The 20424-nt window shown below is 45.5% G+C and overlaps 1 protein-coding gene across 1 annotated transcript in view; it reads right to left on the minus strand.

The window, feature by feature from the left end:
* LIN28B (lin-28 homolog B) overlaps window positions 1–20424 on the minus strand; it is a 79956-nt gene that overhangs the window by 24554 nt on the left and 34978 nt on the right. The window contains exon 3 of the mRNA XM_061990615.1: window positions 9351–9535. Within this exon, the coding sequence (XP_061846599.1) occupies window positions 9351–9535 (185 nt within the window). The remainder of the gene's footprint in view (window positions 1–9350; window positions 9536–20424) is intronic.

The following is a 20424-nucleotide window of genomic DNA, read 5'->3' on the forward strand; positions in this document are numbered from 1 at the left end:
TTTTATAGTACTTTAACTATTTGCCCTGCCTACAGGTGAAGTACCATAATCCATACACTGCTGGGCAGAGTCTGACCCGTGAGATATCCCTGTTTGTTTTCTTTCCTGCTAGGTGGGCTTGCATGTTGAAACACTAGTCTGGCTTCTGCATGTGATACTGAAACCACTTTTATTTGTGCTTTAAACAGGCAAGACAAAAAAGTGATTGCCTATACAGATCCTTAATAATTGTCACATGTATAGTTTTCACACGTGGAAAGGTGTCTTTTCCTAGATAACACCATCTTTGAAACCAGTTGTGCAGATGAAAGGTTAAGTCCTCATTCTTCTAAAAGCATATACTAACGAATTTTGAGCTAAGGCAAGAACAAACAGGCAGCGCCATGTTTTCTTGTAAATCAATTTATAACCTAGGAAAGCACATTCCTCGGTGACAAGTTTGCATTGGGAAGGAATTCACACTTGAAGCTGTAACGAAAAGAGACGCTTGCAGAAGTTTTTAAGCATCGTAGTCAAGAGATTTTGATCCGACAACGTTTTTCTCCTCATGTCCTGAGAGCACCTGTATTCTCCAGTGAGAGCAAAGGGTCCCCAGAAGATCACAAGCAAGATTCGGGTTACAAAAAGCAACAGAAAGTGTTGTGGGAGAAACAGAGTGAATTAAGCGCATACAGACTGTACTATCAGATCCTACATTACTGAGCTGAAAACGGTTGCACAAATGCATCTAGTATACAAAGCACAGAGTGTATTTATGCTGAACAGGCATCGTGATCCTCCAACACCAAGAAAATTCGTCTGTGTTAATGTCCTCAAGTAATATAAATTGCTTGCGTCAACAAACACAGAACAATTAGCTTGTTACCCTTAAACCGAGTTTAAAATAAGCAAATTGTTTGATGACTTTGATGTTTTCCACCCAAAATGTGCTGGCTAATTTTTCCATTCCAGTTCCCATTCCAATCTTTTAACTGCCTTAATCTCCTGCCCTCAGATGTTGACCTCCTAAGAACAGAGGTCATAGGTTAGCACAGACAGACCTCAAAAGATCTGGACTATCAATTCATGCCTGAAAGATTTCTCTTCCACAAAAGAACGACTAAAAAAGCAAATTCCAAAATCCAGCTCCACAGGCTGTGTAAAATAGAAACTTGTTGATGTGTTACTTTCAGAAATATTCTTAGAAGGTTGTATCTGAACAATATGAATTGATTTCTGCAGGACACAAAACTGACTAAAACCAGTGGCATCGACACGATGACCGAACCTCAAAGCTAAAACAGGAAAGCTCTAGACGTGAGAGGATGAAGAGTGAGCATCTTTAACCGCAGACGTGTGAGTGTTTTAAATGTTTCTAATCTCTATGTCTCAAAAGAGTATTTTTCCCAAGTCACGCATTTTTAAACACCATTTTTGTTTTCCTGTAAGCGTGCAAGTGAGCTCAGCTAACCTGGAAAATGAGGCAGCACCAGTTTATACAGACTTTACTGATTGTTAGTGAGACTACCACCTCGTTTTCCTGCCATCATCAGCCATACAGCAGATTCCTTGCTGCTTGTCTGATCAATGAACACTCAGCTCTCGTTAAAAAAACCTACCAGATGTTTCTTTTCTAAAGCATAAATGAAATGTATAGATTGTAAAAGTGAGTTAGAAATACAGAGAAACAACAAGAACAAAATGTTAGATGGAATAACTTCTGAGCCCCAAGTAAAATGTGCACAATGTATGTAAGTACAAACATCCTAAAAGTGGAGTAACAATACCCCCCCAGTTAACAACATAAAGTCCCGTTGAACTGTTTAACAAAGCAAGTTAGAACGCTCTGTGGAGTCTCTTTTTTTGACTTAGGAAACTGAAGTGCTCAGCACACTTGAAGTGATTATTAAAAGGAGATGTAGGCACGTTACGATGTGAGCAGCAAACCAGGGTTCCCCAAAAATAAGTCAAAGCACAACTGCATGGAAAGATACGCCCCATCAGCAGGAAATTAAACGTTTCTCATACACTCACTGGAACGTTTTACAACAAACAACTCAGGAAAAGGGGTATAAAGAAAATGAAACCTTTAAAAAGGTAAAGAGCCAGGCTTACATCTGAGCTACACACAGTTTCTAATCCTGTTGCCAACTAGGGAGGATTCCCTCCTGTTAATGGAAGAAGTAACACTGGGTAACTACAGAAAATCTCATCTCAGGATGCACAGACTGAAACACTCTATTGTGTTGCTTCACATCATCAGTTCAGCACAGCAAAAACACAGAGGTGCTAATTTTAAACATCATCAAATCTGGAACTGAATCTGAAACACTGAACCATCTCAGCTTTTCTTGTCTGTCAAAAGATAAGGCATTTCTCACTAAAGAAATAAAAGCATTCTGGCTGATGCAAAGGCTGTTGCAACCTTCCCTGCAGACAATGGAATAAGAGCAGTCTGTAGTTTGCTATTGTTTTCAGAGCTGTCTGAAGTAAATTGCATGCTTAGCATTTAAAATGTCCAACAGCTAAAAGAGTAAAAACTCCAAGTAACTTCTAGGCTACAGAAAGCTATTCAGCACAAGACCAGCACAATTTAGACCTGGTTTTGTCCTTTCAGCTATTCATTGTAAAAACACTAGTGCCAGGAGACTCAACACCAACACGGTTATAAATGAATGGAGATCAAAGGCAAGAAATTGTTTGGCTCACTCCCATATTTCATAGTGACCCTTCACAACTCCTTCCTCTTCACCTGTTCCCCTGGTCTGTTACTGAGCAAACCCAGGTCCCTCTGCTCCATCAGTGACACTGGCCTCGGCTCCCTGTTTCTCCAGCTTGGCCGTGACCACCTTTGTTCTCTCTTGCACACGTATGTGCAACTTCTCCTGTGAAATCAGTCTCTTCATCCTCATCTTACAGTGTCCCAGCACAGCTTAAAGGACAAACATGTCCAAATCCCCAAGCCCAGCTGCTTATAGGAGGAGGTTTCAGGCTAATTTCTACTCATTACTTACAAACTCAGCACTCAAAAGACAAGGAAACAGTCTGCACTGTAGTAACAGCCTGTGAACCAACACATGAGTTCTCCTGTATGGCATTTTATCTCTTGCTGCACAGAATAGAAGACAGTTATTGTATATTTCTTCAACTTACTCAATTCAGTGCTCGGGCCCCCAGCTAAACCCTGAGCACAACACAGCAGTACTGACTTTGAGGCTCTCACTACAATCTCGTCATGCATGGCCCACGTTCATTACTTTGCACGGGCTCTATGAAATGGTGTGGCTTCACTGGCCCCAATGAAATGCACAAGACTCCAGAGCAGCAGGAAAATAAACCAAAAACCAAAATCATCTTCCAGAGGAGCCTTATTCTAGGTGCTCAGTTTGAAACAGTAAAGTCCACAGAGCACTGTAGTGTTTTATAGGATCTGATACGTTTAGGGCAAAGCTCAAACTGAGCAATTGTTACATTTGGGAGCATGTGGCTGTTCTGCAAAACAAACTCCAGATGTATCACATGTGTCTCCCAGTAAACAAGGAACACACAGTAATGAATGGGGCAGAAAGCCCCATTTCAGACCAACCACCCCAGATCCACTGGCTGATCCCCAGCCTTCCCAGGGCTGTCAGGCAGGAGCTGACATCCCACCTCTTCAGCTCCTCCTGCATTAGCTCTTGCCCTGCAGCCAAAGCAGAGGAAACTGTGTTTCGACCCCTGTTTGTGCCCTGGGGGGATTCAGGCTTTTCTTCCCTCCTTGAAGACTGCCTTAACTAACAGCTTCTGAGGTGATCCTTTGGAGCCTGGGGAAAACCCTGTGCTTCTCCTATTGACACCATTTTCAGTGCTCTGTTCTCCCCTCCCCAAGTCCCTCCCTTCCCTCTCCTTAATTTCCCCTCTGTTTGTGTTTTTCTGTATTCCTGCTCCATCCTAATCTTCTCTCTATCCGTTGTCCTTCCTGTGACTCTGCCAGTGGGATCAGGGACATCACAGGAGCATTTCTATTTCAGCTTCACCGTCTCTTCTCTGAACAGCTTCCCAGAACCAGAGGAAACGACTGCAAAGTCCCACTCAGCCCCGCTACGTCTGGATGGAGGCTGTGCCACTGCTGTGCAGGGCTGACTTAAACTGGTGCTTCCCTCCCCCCCACAAATAAACCTACCTTTCCTGAGGCAAATAAGCTCTTAAACCCACGATTTCTTTCAAGACATAGCCTATGTCTTATTACCTGCATCAACAGAAGCCCGTAGGTGTATTCAGGGGGGTGTGCACGGTGGGAGGAGCAGTAGCATGCCTGCACCCCCACCACGGGGATGACTACCTCCATGACACATTCCTCTTACATAATGAGCTTCTTGACAAAATGAGACGCTGAAGTAAACTCACATTTTCCAATGATTCATATTTCAGTAGGTTTGATCTTCAAGTGTCAAGGACAGAAACATGAAGCCGCAGCTAATAAAAGAAACAGCTGGAATGATATTACTGTACAGACTTTACTCATTTGAAGTTAAAGGGCTCCAGAACTTTTATTCCTTCTGAAGAGCTTCACATGCATCAACAGCGATAAATCAGAGAGGCAACGTTGTGGGAATATCTGATTTAGCAGCTATGTTGTAATTCAGTTTTCCCCCACTTTCAAGTTGTTGGGGTCTTTCTCAACAGGCCAAGACGTGTAACAATTGTTCCACCCCCTGGCATCGCCACTATAATCTTTCCTTGGTGTTATATATTCATCACGTGCTTTGAGGATATTTGTTAGGTGAGGCTGGAGTGCAACACATCAAGGGAAAGTAACAAAATGCAACTGTTTTCCTAAAATAAGAGAGATCTGGGGCTTAGTTATTTACACTGGATATTGTTTGTAGTAAAACACAGCCCAGACTGCATCTTTTTAACAGTTCATCCTGGTAGCAGTTTTGTTTCCCGTTCACTGAGAGCTGGAGCGAGTCAGGTAAGCATAAAGCAGCACAGCCTGCAGTCAGGGTCAGCACCAGCCTAAAAAGAAACCTCTTGAAATAATGCCCTCTCCCTACCCCTTTCAAAGCACAGGCTTCACTGAGCTGGGCCCTGAAAATGTATGTACTTTTCTGTTTATTCTTGCCCACTTGAAAGCAGTGTATTAGCATAGTGGCAAGAAACTAACCAGCCAGGGAAACGTTCACTAAGGTGGCAGATGCCAGTCGGATCAAGTAGTCCTGCAGAGACAGAAATGCTTTTAACATACATGCCACTGAAGTTTTTTATCACCTCTGTCAAACTGACCAAAGTTCTCAGTTCCTTCTTGCTTCTAAATCCCTTCAGATATGGTGAATCGTTACTGGAGACAAGGCTCCAGTGCCATCGCTTCATGTACCACTACACCTCACCTCACCACAGCAAGGGCCTCAATATATATGCTGGTGCTTCATTGTAAGTGAGAGAAGGCTCCTCTCTCGATGACAGAGGGTGAAATACTCCAAAAACACGAGGCCTGAGGAGACATCTGATTAAAGGAAACATTCTGCACTCCAAACCCAGTGTATGTGCTTAAGAAACCCATCTGCTGCGCAGGGACTGTTTTACTCTACATGAGGCTGCGCACAAACGACACCTTCCTACTCCCTTCATCTGTTCCTTGCACGTTTTCAGAATGGCATCTACTCACTCTAGCACTGAATTTGGATTCCTTATTATAAACACTGTGAAAAATGTGTACAGGCATGCAGACAGAAAACAAGGACAACTTTATTCAGGCTCTACTCTGTTCTTAACACAAGCTCGCAGCAAAGAAAATTAGGCTGGGCTGTTGCTTGGTCTTGTTTCAGCACAGAAACCTGTCCTCACTCAAAGCATGTGAAGAGCTCCTTTGGAAGGCACCTCTGATGGGAAGGAGGAGCCTGTGTTTCAAGTGACCATGTGGTGGATTTGGTAGATTTGAAAACTAAACAGTGTTCTCTGCATTGAAGCTTTGGCATGGGATTTCCTCCAGGTCTTCTGAAAGATAGTCCCTTGCTCCAGCATTCAAGTGCTGATCTCTGGGCCCTGCAGTCTGGCTCCTGACTGCTGGAGCTATGGAAACAGGCAGGAAGACAAATCTATTCTCTCTTGAGGAAAGTAACTCCTAATGCTGTGTGCTGGACCTGGGGAGAGAGTCTGCTGCAGACAGGCCAGGCTTCCCCACTTGTGCTCTCACTCTGGGGCACTATTCTAGTGCAGCTCTTCACCTGGCCAGAAGACTGAAGGTTATCTCCACCCTAGGCTGGAGATGATATCATGCCAAACACTGTATGGTCCATACAGACTGGGTGCTATACACACAGGAAAAACTGTTTCAGTGCTGAGGTGAGGGAGCCCTGGCCCAGGCTGCCCAGGGACAGTGTGGAGGCTCCTCTCTGGAGGTTTCCAAACCCACCTGAACACGTTCCTGTGTGACCTGATCTAGGTGAACCTGCTTCTGCAGGGGAGCTGGACTGGATGATCTCTAAAGGTCCCTTCCAACCCCTACCACTCTATGACTCAGTGGCAGTTGTTTTGTCTTTCCTCCCTTATGCCCTCTTCCTTTCATCTTTTAGTGGAAAAAATACTTGGTCTTGGAGATCTGATTCTATTCTCATCAGACTGGATGGACCAAGTCCTGCAAGCACCCTGTATGTTTGGTATGCAGGAAGGGCTGAGGCTGCTGAGCTCTTAAACACAGATGGATGATGCAGATTTTAACAAGGGCTGTCTAATGAATACATGCAGTAACACTTTTCAGAGGCTTCTAACTTAGACTTGGATGGGTTTGCACAAAGAAAAGGAAAGATTAACCCCTTGCCCTAGAGATTCACCTCCAAGCCAGCTTTCAAGCCTCCAATCCACAGCATCTAGCAGCAGCTATTTTTAAGAGTTACCTATTTTTAACCCCTCTTTTGAGCCCTCTGGTTTTGTCCCACTCTTGGAAAAAACTGAACTGTTGATAAACTTCCCAAAACGTTGTCAGCCTGAAAAACAGAGCAAATATGTGTCCCTAACTGACTGTATTCCAGCAAAGATATCACGAGTACTGGAGCAGCACAAAGCTCTCAGGCTTCTTGGCTTTTGCCTTTTTTCCCCCTTTGTCCTTAAATCTAGCAGCATTTTGCTGCTCCTATTACAAGCAGTTCCCACTAGGTTAGTGGCTTATTGTGGCCAATAACATCATGCAGGAAAGCACATCTCAGACTTGTATTTATCCCCCTTTCTAGCCTATTGTCTAAGTGTGCAGATTACTCATAGCATCAGTTCTGCACAAATCATCTCCAGTGTTGGTTGAGGATCCAAGAGGAAGCTGCATCCTGCAGCTCAGATACTTAACACATCCCTGAATTGTCTTTTGTGGCTCAAGTGTTGATACTGAAGAAATGCCTGAGCTATACCTCCCTATTTCTTACAGTCTCTCCTTAAATGCACAGTGCTGCTGGAAAGGGGTTAGTAGGCCAGAGGGACCTCATTTCACATGGCAGTTTGCATGGAAGGGAACACAGCTACAGCAGTCTCTGCAGTCCATAAGCCCCTGGAAGGAGGAATGAAACATCCACCAGAATCACTGTGAAGCAAGGAAAAAGCAAACAGCCACAAAAATGCCCTGTGCTTGGAAAATGGGAAAAGCAGGAATGAAATCCAGAAGTAGAAGAATTCTTAGCATCTCAAACCAGGTGAAATGAGTCAGGAGGGAGGAGGAGGAGGTATTCATGCTTTACCTTCTGAAATCCCAGCCCTGAGTAAGTTCCTTTTGAGGAAATCAGTGTAGAAGCCATGCAACTTCTGCAGTACTTCTGTGCCAGCTTCCTCTTTAGAAAACAGCAGAGCTGGGAACACAACCTGTCTTGGAGAGCAGCTGGAAAGTTCGGCCCTTTGACAGTGACATACTGACCCCATTCTGTGCCAAAGGCTGTGAGTGCCCAAACTTGTGCTTTGTTCCTCTGCTCAGCTGGGCACTCTCCCTTGGTCTGTCCCCTGTTTTGTCCTGGTGCTGTTCAGGACCTGTCTGAAGTGGGTCCCTGGGGCTGGCCAAGTGCAGGAGTGGACGTGCCCGCTGCGTTGCAGTTATGTGTTACCACCAGCCCAGCCTTGCTTCCCAGCTCTTGGGTGGCAGGACTTTCCCCATCTGCCTTGGTCCCATCCATCTCTTAAGAACGGTTTCTATGAGCTTCTCTCATTCTGGTAACAGTTCAGGGCTCTCCTTTCCAGCTCATTCCACTCCCCTTATTCACATCTCCTTACCCACATCGGCTCAGCTGGAGCTGTAGGAGGCTCTTAAACATGAGCCAGCAATGTGCCCTCGTGGGCAAGAAGCCAATGGCAGCCTGGGATGCATCAAGAAGAGTGTGGGCAGCAGGTCAAGGGAGGTTCTGCTCCCTCTCTACTCTGCCATATCTGGTGAGGCCTCATCTGGAGTCCTGTGTCCAGTTCTGGGCTCCTCAGCCCAAGAGGGACAGGGAAGTGCTGGAGAGAGGCCAGCACAGGGCCACCAAGATGATCAGGGGACTGGAACATCTTTCATACGAGGAAAGGCTGCGGGAACTGGGGCTGTTTAGTCTGGAGAAGAGGAGACTGAGGGGAGATCTCATTAACATTTACAAATATCTAAAGGGTGGGTGTCAGGAGGTTGGGACATCCCTTTTTTCTACAGTAGCTAGCAATAGGACAAGGGGTGATGGGATGAGGCTGGAATACAGTAGCTAGCAATAGGACAAGGGGTGATGGGATGAGGCTGGAACACAAAAAGTTCCACTTAAACATAAGAAAAAACTATTTCAGAGGATCACAGAACTTCTTCAAGCCATGAGAGGCAGAGAGCAGGCGGTGCAAGCCGGACTGCTGCATTGGTACACAAAGCCCAGCTCTCAGGACTAACCTGAAAGGTGTAAAAGATTATTACCATTCCTCAGCCCATCAGGCATCGAAACATAATTAATCAATTACACACATCTCAACCCTGAGTGCACCACTTACCCTTTCCTTTGTCTAAAACCACGGATGCACAGTTTAAAAGCCCCCTGCACACACGAGCCTCTAGCACGCACAGCTCCCACCTAAGCAGGACGTTACTTCACCTGTTTTCAGCCCGACCACTCTTCTAACAGCAATACTTGCAAATCAGTTTTACATTCCTTTGCAGGCTGCCTCTAATTCAATAAAAGCTTCTGTAGTAAAACCAGTGGAGGGGATATTTATGTAGTCTCATAGACAACAGCTTCAGGGGTTTAACCGAACACCCGAGTTCCACGTAAGAGCCCGTACACAGGAGGGTTTGTCTTCACAAATGGACACATGATCAAAACAGACTTTCAATAAACACTTGCAAAGAAAAAAAAAGGGAAAAGGGGTGGTGGGGGGAAGGAGGAATAGCAAAGTAACATAATTACCTATCTCCCTTTGGTTTTCTTTTTTGTACTGTCTTCCCTTTGGGTCGTCTTTCACTTCCTAAGCAGGGGCTCCCTCCAGGGCCTGTTACCCGTATTGATTCAAGGCCTTTGGAAGATTTCTTAAAAGTAAATTCCACTGGTTCTCCTTCTTTTAGGCTTCTAAATCCTTCCATGTAAAGCTTGCTCTGTGAATAGGAAAAACACTCTCGGTTACCATTGCCTTAAAACAGTATTTACATTCATAAACAACAGGACAAATTATCCCTGCCTGCGCTCCTAGAACACACACAGGCTGAGTAACAGCTTCCTCTGTGTGAACTAGAGCGGGTGACACTACAAATTACAGCCTTGAAAACACTCTTCAACACTAAACAAGTAGCAGGAACTCATTTTCGGTCTCAGCAAAACTGGAACACCACTTTCCTGTCCTGCGGTGAAGGCTGTAGATGTCAGGAGCAGAGAATATGCCGTGTTCTGAAACCCCCACATCTGACAGCCACCAGGATCTGAGCTTCCAACAGTATGGTAAGAGAGCAAACGTTCATGTCAGAGCTCATTCCTTTATGATCAGAATGATCACAGCTTGTATTCCTTGTATTTGGGACACGGCTGTGCTGCTCTACCAATGAATCAGGGATGCAGTGAGCACGAGCAGCAGAAGGAAGGCACTCAGAACAAAGCCCACCAGAACGGGCAAGTCAAAGATCCCTAGTGAGCTGCTAGTTCAGAACCCTCCAAAAATTACCAAGTCAGCAAGTTATGAATTTGCATTTTCAACCACAGAAAAGGAAACTGTTATCATCAGAGAAAGTGAAACACGCTGGTAACTCTTCTGATACCACACCGTAGCAGCAAAGCCTCGGGCAAGCTGAAGTTCACAGCAGCTCACCACTGATTCTGATGCCTCAGTTCCTCACAAATTACATACAGCAGCAAGTCTGCATCCCAGCACAAACCTGACGAATCAAGCTCTCACATAAAAGGCTCGCCGAGTTAAACGAGCTAGGTTTGGGTGTCAACTGCCAGACACTTGCAGTTTGTGCAGGACAGCTGTGAAATGTTTTCTCTCTTTGCTCGACAACTCTCCGTGGCAAAGAGAAAAATGTGTCCTGGCCAACTCTCACTCCATTTTCCAGCATTCAACAAGGGAATCTTATCTGGATGTGCCATCCCACTCCTGGCTCTAAGTAACATCTACCATCCAACAAATGCGACCGGGGATCGTATCCAAACCAGAGGGCAATCCCTGACATGCGCACCCTGCAATCATGTTGTGAGTGTTTCACGTTGTTCCAGTGGAGCACAAGAACTGACAGCTACAGCATTCATAGCTCACACACAAAGAGGGAGCTGGTCTCTTCGCAAGGATGCACAGAGAACAGGCCAGGAGGCAACAGGCTTGAGCCGATTCAGGGGAAACTCTATCCAGACACGAGGAGACGTTGCTCACTATGAGAGGAATTAAACCCAGAGAAGCAGCGTGGCTCCCTTTGCTGGAAACAGCTCAGATTCAGCTTGGCAGGGCACTGAATAACCCAAAGGCCCTTCCTTGCTTTCAGTAAAAGGCTGGAGCAGGCAATCTCAAAAAGCCCTTTCCAACCCAGACTTTCTGTGAGTCGGGTTTCTCAACTGGAATGGGAAAGCAGGATTCCAGACCCCGCTTCCACAGCAGAGCTACCTCCGGGGACCTCTGCCATTTAACTCCCCCATGGCTTTCTGAAGATGGACAACACTGCCAAGCCCACTTCCCACAGCACAAAGACTGACTTCAAAATGATCAAACCACCAGGAATATTCATTCTAATGAAACCATGTTCACCTTTGCTTCCAAAAGCCCCGAGTACCAGACCAGGTGACTTCTCACTGCTCCAGCAGCCACTATTCATAACACATCAACCACTACCAATGCTGCTCTGACTGAGCCAAAAAGCAAGCCAGAACACAGCTCCGTTGGTTAGGACCAGGGCTGTTTTGTCCACTGGTTAGGACGTGGCTCTTCTAACAAACACAACAGTGTGAAGCATGAGACAAACAGCTGACTTCTCTTTGAGTGGTGTTTAAAAGGCGAGGGAGAGTCCGTGGGAGGACACAACCATGAAAGCAGAAGTGTGTGGTGTCTATTCCATCAATCATGAGCCTGGCTGGTTTTCTGCGTGAAAATATCACGTATGAAAAAGGAAATGTGCAAAATTTGTCCCTAATACAACTGAAGGATGGTAATTCTACACAGAGCAATGAGACCAAGGACCCAGGCAAGCAGGATTACTTCAAGCAAGCCCTCCACTTTGCAATGTCTGTGTGGCAATAAGAGGATCTTTGTCATCCCAGCTGGGAATACACCCAAAGAACACATCCCCACTCCTCCACTGAAAACACAGATCCTGCCTGTCCTGTGGGTCCATCTCTAGGTCCACCCATACCTCTTCAGTCCTTCAGCAGAAAAAACCTTGTTAAAACGAAATTACTGAACAAGTACTTTGTCCCAAACTCAAAGGTACATTAAATGTTCCACAATGCTGACAAGTCAGACGGGTGCTAATCACAAGGGGAACCTCAAGCAGACAAACCTTTCTTTCTCAGTAACACCAGTCATGGCATATGTGCTTTTGTCTTTTTGCGTAATTACACCTTAATAAAGACACAGTTAAGCCTCAGCAAGACTTTGCAGTCTCTCTTTTCTGAGTTTCACTCTTAGAAAACAAAAGGCTGACACTTGACAGGCACAAAACATTATGTCTTCTACTTTGCTTCAAAGGAAAGTGTTTAAGATGCAATCTCAACCATAGAATCACAGAATGGTGGGGGTTGGAAGGGACCTTTAGACATCATCCAGTCCAACCCCCCTGCAGAAGCAGGGTCACCTAGATCAGGTCACACAGGAACGTGTCCAGGCGGGTCTTGAAGACCTCCAAGGAAGGAGCCTCCACACCCTCCCTGGGCAGCCTGGGCCAGGGCTCCCTCACTGAAACACTGACACAGTTTGTTCTTATGTTTAAGTGGAACTTTTTGTGTTCCAGCTTCATCCCATCACCCCTTGTCCTGTTGCTAGCTACCACAGAAAAAGGTGCTGTCCCAACCTCCTGACACCCACCCTTTAGATATTTATAAATGTTAATAAGATCCCCCCTCAGTCTCCTCTTCTCCAGACTAAACAGCCCCAGGTCCTGCAGCCTTTCCTCATATGAAAGATGTTCCAGTCCCCTGATCATCTTGGTGGCCCTGTGCTGGCCTCTCTCCAGCACTTCCCTGTCCCTCTGGAGCTGAGGAGCCCAGAACTGGACACAGGACTCCAGATGAGGCCTCAGCAGGGCAGAGCAGAGGGGGAGCAGAACCTCCCTTGACCTGCTGCCCACACTCTTCTTGATGCCCCCAGGCTGCCATTGGCTTCTTGCCCACGAGGGCACGTTGCTGGCTCATGGTCAGTTTATTATCAATCCGGGCTCCCAGGTCTCTCTCTGCAGAGCTGCTCTCCAGCAGGTCACCCCCAGCCTGTGCTGGTGCAGGGAGTTGTACAGGACATTATTAGTGCTCAAAAATGTTTTTCTTCTTCCCATTTTACCTCTGACAACAGGAGCTTTGTTTACAAACAAAACATTATCTTTACACGGGTGATTTTTAGTATTTTTAAAAGCCAAAGGAATGGAACAGTTTTGCTTTCACAAATTCTGTTATGCCAGGGTACTTTTCTGCATGTTTTTTTCCCCAGCACTTCTAACACCACAAAATGCTGCAAATACCCCATTCCAAATGACTCGCACAGCACCCTCCTTGAATACACACCAACAGCTTTCCAGCGTTACAGACGGATTTGGTGCTGACTTCTTGTGTAAATGCTGTTAGCCAGCTCATGAGATTCTCTGAGGTTGCAACAACAATTCAAAGCCACAGTGGAAAAGCAGCATTTGGAATCCAGCAAAACAAATGTAAAACCCGAATCCTCCTTAACTTGTCTGCAGCGCCGCGACAAAAAATGTCTGTAGAGTTGACAATTCAATGTTGAGAGACCTAGCTCGGTATTTTCCTCACATTACTTAAACAAATAAACCCCAGACAATTAAAAGCAGACGGAGTTTCAAGTCAGTGAACCATTTCTAGAGCCCTGAATGGGGTGTGCGGGCACGGCGCCAACGAACAAAGGGAAAAACCTGAAGGCAACGTGCTTTTCCTCCTTTCGCTCTCTTTCAGCTGTCAGAGGCTTTGCTGTTATTTTTACCAGCAGTCAATACAGTGATTTCAGGCTTGAGCTTTTTCCCTTTTTCACTTGACAGGGCCACTTCCAGTATCCCATTACTTCTCGCTATTTGAAGCGCGTACGGTAAAGCCTCAGGCACCTCTGGTGTGAGCAACACCTTGGTTCAACGCTGTTTTGTGAGAGTATCACCAGTAACACAACCTAAGTGGGGAAAAAAAACCCCACCATCACAAGTTCTTGGAAGGCATTTGCTAAGAGAAAACAGAAATCAAACCACAACAACTAGAAACTGAGTGGACAAGGTGGCCCCAACGAAAGGCACGTTGTAAGAGCGCTCACAACTCCCACCAAGCGCTAGGAAAGAATGGAAGTTTGGAGTTCAGGCTTATTACAGCTCCTGATGAGAGTGCACTGCTATCACTAACGTGTGGGGAGCAGACAACAGGCTGCCCATAAGTGCCTCCTCACAACAGTCTTGCTATTTCCAGTCAGGGCTGTGAACAACTGCTGTCACAGCCATCCAGTCCCTTAGAGGAGGAAAGAAGCTATTCAGTGGCATTTTGCTTAGATCACTTATTTTCTGCATCTCTCATTTCTGCCCCTTCTTTCTCTAGTGACTGATTGATTGCTGGGTACAATGGCCAGATGCCACAAGAATGCTGCATTTCCCAAGGTAAGAAAACAGTTTTTTCCTCCAGAATTACCTACAATTAAATCCAGACATGAAGGAAAGCATATCCTGAAGCCCAAGCACACCAACAATCCTAATAAACTGTCTCCAAAACACCCTTGTACAGCTCTGTCAAGAGTCATCAACCTTTGAATACATCAAGAGCAGAGAGCAAGAGGACACAGAGCAAAATCCCTTGAACTGGATCTATATCTAGTGCCTTTTCCTGCATTAGGTCAAAACCAGAATGTGTTGTACGCTGCACACACAGGGGGAAGCACTACAAAATGGTACCAGTTACACCACACAAGACCCGCTGCAAGGACTTGTGCTGTCGTAGAATCATAGAATGGTAGGGGTTGGGAGGGATCTTTAGAGATCATCTAGTCCAACCCCCCTGTAGAAGCCACCAAAAGCTCGTTTTATGAGGCTTGTGAAGATGAACCAACACAAAACCCTCCTAGCCTCAACAATGGCCCTGCCAAGAGCAACACATAGTCCTGCTGGGCTGACACGGAATCCCAAGGCCAGGCACCCACAAGACAGCTCACCAGTGCTCCTGCTGACCTCAAAGCCTTTTTCCTGTGCCTAGAAGCTTATCTTGCACCCAATCTGGCCCTTCTCAGTCTTCCCCATAAGCCAATTTAACTCAGTAATCTGTTCAGGAAACAAACCCACTCTACAAGGGGTGGGGGGGGCTGCAGAAGAAGAGGAAGAGGAAACTGGGATAGATTTTTGTTTTCCCAGTGAGCTGAATGTGTTCACAGAAAGGTTCCCTGAGCTCCAGGGCACGCTCAGTGGAAACGGCAAGTTCTGAGAACGTGTTCCTTAGTGTTTTATGTAAAAAAGCAAACACAAACATCACACCAATATCGTTTTGAAGCCCAACATAATACACATCAGCTTCAGAAATAAAGTCACAGATCCCTTTGTTTCTCAAAGGCTTGCAGTTCAGCTCTTGGGCAATGAAGAGACGTGTATATCACACGGATACAGCGTTTGTTAGGGCGAGCTATTGCAAGTAACTTGACAGCAGGGAAGGAGCTGCTACCCAGGCAGGAATTGCAGTGCAGCTGGTCCATTGCAATTTCACATCCTTGTTTACATGGGATTTGTTTCTGTCTTGAATTTCCACCTCCACTGAGTCATGTTCGTAACCTGGTTTCCATTCATCATCCTGTCGGCGTCCCCACACTGTTACTCTTCTTACTGAGAAGCGTGCTAAAGTATTTATTTAGCTTTTGAACAAAAGGCTCTCTCCAACCCAAAACCACCCTCCCAGAAGGATTTCTTCTTTCTCAAGTTATTTATGGCCCAAGAAATGTCCACTAGCTGCTTGAGCTGTTCAGGGCTTTAAGCAAATTCTAACTCCGCTCAGTACCTTCAGTTCTTGCGCCATCACGGCTTCCAAGAAGTGACTTTGATAAACCACTCCTCCTTCTGCTTGCATTACCTTTTCTGTATCAATATCCCAGAAGAGGGTTGTCAGCTAGAAGCCTTAGGTAATTTAACCACAATTCTCTTTTTCCTCTACATGGGATTTAAATGGAACCTTTTCTCCATTTAAGCCCCCAGTACTTCAGCTCACCTGCATTCACTATCTGTTCCCCTAAGTTAACAAATGTACCTCCTAAAAGAATTGTTGCTGACTTTCTACCGTCCCATTCCACTGAAATTAACTCAGCTGATGTCTTGCCTTCATTTTTTAAACAATCAGGTTTTCTATAAGGGCAGCAATTCCTTCCAAGTTCAGATGTACACAACTTCTATTCTGAATTACTCTTTTGGTAAGAAAACTTTTCACTGCCATGTGCAGAAATATCATGTTATTATCATATAATTTGTGCTTAAATATAGATCCAGCCTACTGCATAGACTACCTATAATGTTGCTATTCCTACTAGTACTCCTCTCTCATAACATTATTATTCCATTCTCTGCATATATGGAATTCTCTCTACTCAGTTTTCCTTCTCCTGTGCTTTAATGCCAGGCATGAAAATCAAGTTGGCCTCTTCTCCCATTTCTTATTTTAAGTATTTCCTCATCAGTCATGGTAGGCACAAGAAAGAGTTTCAGGATTCGGTCCAGTGAATTCAAAGGCATGGTTCCTCCTGCTCTACCTCACTCACATTGACTCGGGAAGAAAACTGTTTACCTCACTTGGTAGTGTCATGTTTTCTGCTACACTGCTGCTCCCTGAATCAGTCCTATGCAGAGTCAAAAAACTCACCAACACACCCCAAAAGAAGTCCCACAAGTCTGTAGCCACGGCAGGTAAAGCTGTCCTGGGCCAATTTACCACTTACATTGCCTCGGTGACCTGAAACCCCACTGTGAATCCCAGCCAGATGATGATGCTCTCTGAAGCTGATGCATTTAAAAGCATCTTCTCTTGCCAAACACCAAGCTCCCTCCTCACAAGTGTTCCCTGGCTATCAGCTGCCCACACTGCATTTGGAGCCCTGCAGATCTCCCCAGGACAAAGGCCCTTGCCTTGCCTTGCCTTGCCTTCCCTTCCCTTCCCTTCCCTTCCCTTCCCACTGAGCCACTCCTCTCTCAGGCAAGCCCATCGCTTCATGCAACTGAAACCACCTCCTATTCTGTTCCAAATACTCAGCTGCTGTAAGGCAGTTTTGGGGGTGGAAGATAGGAGGGGTGGCCCACCATAAAATCCATCAGTGCCACCTAGTCAAGGTCTCTGGTTACTCCCACAAGAGAGATAAACATGCTGAAACCTGCATGGTTTCAGAGATGGCTGAGCTGTCTCCTGCTGGAGTCTCTCTGTGAGTTTAATGGTGAAGACAGAACACAAGGCTACGACTGACTCGTTCTAAAAAGCACAGTGAGCACACGGGATCTAGCATGGAACTGATCCAATGTAGATTGTCCCGTGCACACAGGTGGAAGTGCAAAAGCACAATGTACAACCCACACAGTTTCCTGCGTTTTTCAAGTACTGAAATGTCCTCTGGTGTAAAGCACAGACTCAATGGCAGAGTTACTACAACTAAACCACAGCTTCCTCCAGATTTACTACACCTCTCTGGCGTCGCTAACCACATTTTCAGCAGCAACTGCAGCACCTCCGTTTCCCACATGTGCTCTACAACGCTGATAAGCTTGGTTTCTGTGCCCCTCTACACATCCCCCAAGCACAGGAATGACAATTCCCTAGGCCAGGAGATGTTTTAGCTGTATAAAGGTTTCCCATCCACCTCTCTCACCACCTCCTACCATCCTAAGAGACTACACACAGTTAAAAAGAGACTATGCCCAAAGGACACGCCAAGGTATGGTTTATCAACAGGCAGCACGCCAACGCCGACAGATTGTTGGGAAGTCAGAGCTTACATTTAGTGTTTATTTTGTAATTCAGTTGATTTAAAATGCCAATACACAAGTGAAACACGGAAATGTGGTTAAAATACTTGTTTACCAAAATCAACGTCGCCGTGCACACAAACAGCAAGACAAGGGTATCTGACAAAACCGAGGGGATTCCAGTGTCATTGCTCATAAAGAAGAGTTAAAGAAGCTGACAGTTTTATTTAGGATGAGGGGTTTCTTTGAGTTGTAGTCATTTTCACAACATTGCCCACATTGTAAGACCAAAACACCATAAAGGTGTCTGCTATACCTTACCATAAAAACGTTAAACAGCAAGACTTATCCTGTACTAACAATCCCTGACTTACAATTCCAGTTTTCTAGTCTTTCCACGCGTTTTTATCATGGTTAATCCTCTTAGCTACTCTTGCACAGCAGATTGTACATTTACTAAGGTTCTGATTATTTAAATCTGATTATTAAACTAGCTAACCTAATATCCCATCAGTTCTGCCGACTTACGGCGTCATCTGCACCTTAATTACATACAATTCTACCAGAATTAGAAAGGTGGATTAGATATTTAGACCTATGAATAAAAGAACAGTTTTGTCTTGGAGGAAGAATGAACACAACGTTACTTTGGTTGACAGCCAGCAGCGTGCCCAAGTGTGACCAGCAGGACCAAGGAGGTGATTGTCGCCCTGTACTCGGTGCTGGTGAGGTCTCACCTCGAATACTGCGTCCAGTTCTGGGCTCCTCACTGCAAGAAGGACATTGAGATGCTGGAGAGGATCCAGAGATGGGCAACAAAGCTGGTTACGGGTCTCCAGCATGAGTCTGATGGGGAGGGGCTGAGGGAGCTGGGGATGTTCAGCCTGGAGAAGAGGAGGCTGAGGGGAGACACGATCATTCTCTGCAACTACCTGAACAAGTAATCAATGACATGACATGGCTTCAAGTTGCCCCATGGAATGTTGAGGCTAGAGCTGAGGCAGAACTGTTTCCCTGAGAGGGGTGTCAGCCCTGTGCCAGGCTGCCCAGGGAGCTGGGGCAGTGCCCAGCCCTGGAGGCATCCCAAAGCCGTGGGGCTGAGGGCCAGGGGTTAGTGGTGGCTGTGGCAGGGTGAAGGCAAGGCTTGGACTCCACGATCTCAAAAGTATTTTCCAACTAAAACAACTCTATGAGTCTAAGATTTTCTATTTCAAACCTTTATCACTGTTTTTGGAGGGACGGGAGTGGCAGATCACCTACATATACGGCAGTCACAGCACCAGAGAGCAGAGGCACTACTAACACGTCTCACGTGGTTCAGGCATAACAGGGAACCAGTGGGTGACCTCACAAGAAATGATTCTTTAGAAACACACAGCAGTAGATGGAGATGGTGTTGATTCAAAAAGTTACTTGAACTTAGCAGCAACTTTAAATTATTAGTTGGGAGAACATTTAATTTGTAACTGTACTTAATTCTCTAAACAGCTGCATCCCAAAAGCTGACAGAAATGCTGGTCTGCAGCCACTTCTATTATCAAAGCATAAGCTGTATTCTGTTAGGAAGGACACGTCCCATGTTTCAGTGAAATACCTCTGAATTTACAGCAGTACAAATGAGAAAACAGGGCAAAAGCCTTCTAAAGTAAACAAGAGACTGATTAAAAGGATTTTTACAGAAGAGGACAAGGGATTTTCAGAAAGAATTAAACCTATTGGCTCAGGTATTGGGGAAGTACTCAGAAATGCTTGAAAAAGTGTACTTTAAAAATAGCATCTTATTACTATAGTTCCGATTCTGTTTATTGAGGAAGCAATTATGAAACTGGAATGACACATATCCAGCTGCATTAACCCAAGGACAGCAATGTTGGCTTTTGCTCAGCTCACACAACAAAAGACTACTTAAGCATTATTTAAGACCCGGATACTGAATCTGTCACTTTTATGCCCCAATTTTAGCACGCTCTGCCAAAGAATGTTTTCCAAAACCTCATGAAAGAAGGTCAAGGCCAGCTGCACAGAAGGACACAGAGGGGTTCCTTCGGGACAAGTCCTTCCCCTTACCATCTGCTGACACAGCTCCCACCAACGCTCCTGGGGTAGAGCAGACGCAGAAGTATCAGCCTGTTAATTCTGAATGTGTTTGCTTTTGTGGCTTGGTTACACCTCAGACATGCCAGACATCTCATTATGAAATGCAGGCAGGTGACTAGTTCTGATGCAGTTACAAGGCAAACATTCCACAGGAGGAATGCTTCGAAACGCTCCATGGTTTAAAAGCTGCATCACTTAGTAGCATCCTTTCAAGACAACTATTTGAGCTGTAGACTCTCCACCATCCTTCATTCAGCACATTGTTTCACAGGACACTGGTAGCACACACAGGCTTCCACTGCCTGTCAGGGTACAGATCCAGACTGACAAAGGCAGCACAAAAATTGGGTATCTCCTCTTCTAAATACCCTTTCCATACCGAGGTATTGCAGGACCATGTCTTCACTCAGTCTCTTTCCTGCACAAATGCAACAGTGTGGTCTCAAAGACTGCCCAACATCAATCAATCAGTGAAAACCACTAACCCTCCGTGCACCAACAGCTCAGTACCCCCAGAACCCCTGAAACCCATGACAAAATACAGCCTGAAATCTCTGCCATCTATATTGCTCCTTTACAGGTCCAATAAAAGTTGCCTGCTCCCTCAGCTGTTTGCTTTTTATGTCAGAAGTAAACAAACTCCAGGCTCCATTTTTATTGGACTGTTCAAAGAGAAAGTTCCAGAGGCTAAAATCAGAGGTACATCACATAATAACTATGGTGCAAGAAATACAGCTGAGTTTTGGGGAACAATAAATTCTGTGTATGCTACTCACAGACTCCTTTCGGTG

Source organism: Colius striatus, chromosome 2 (assembly GCF_028858725.1).
Source record: "Colius striatus isolate bColStr4 chromosome 2, bColStr4.1.hap1, whole genome shotgun sequence".
Taxonomy (NCBI): Eukaryota; Metazoa; Chordata; class Aves; order Coliiformes; family Coliidae; genus Colius; species Colius striatus.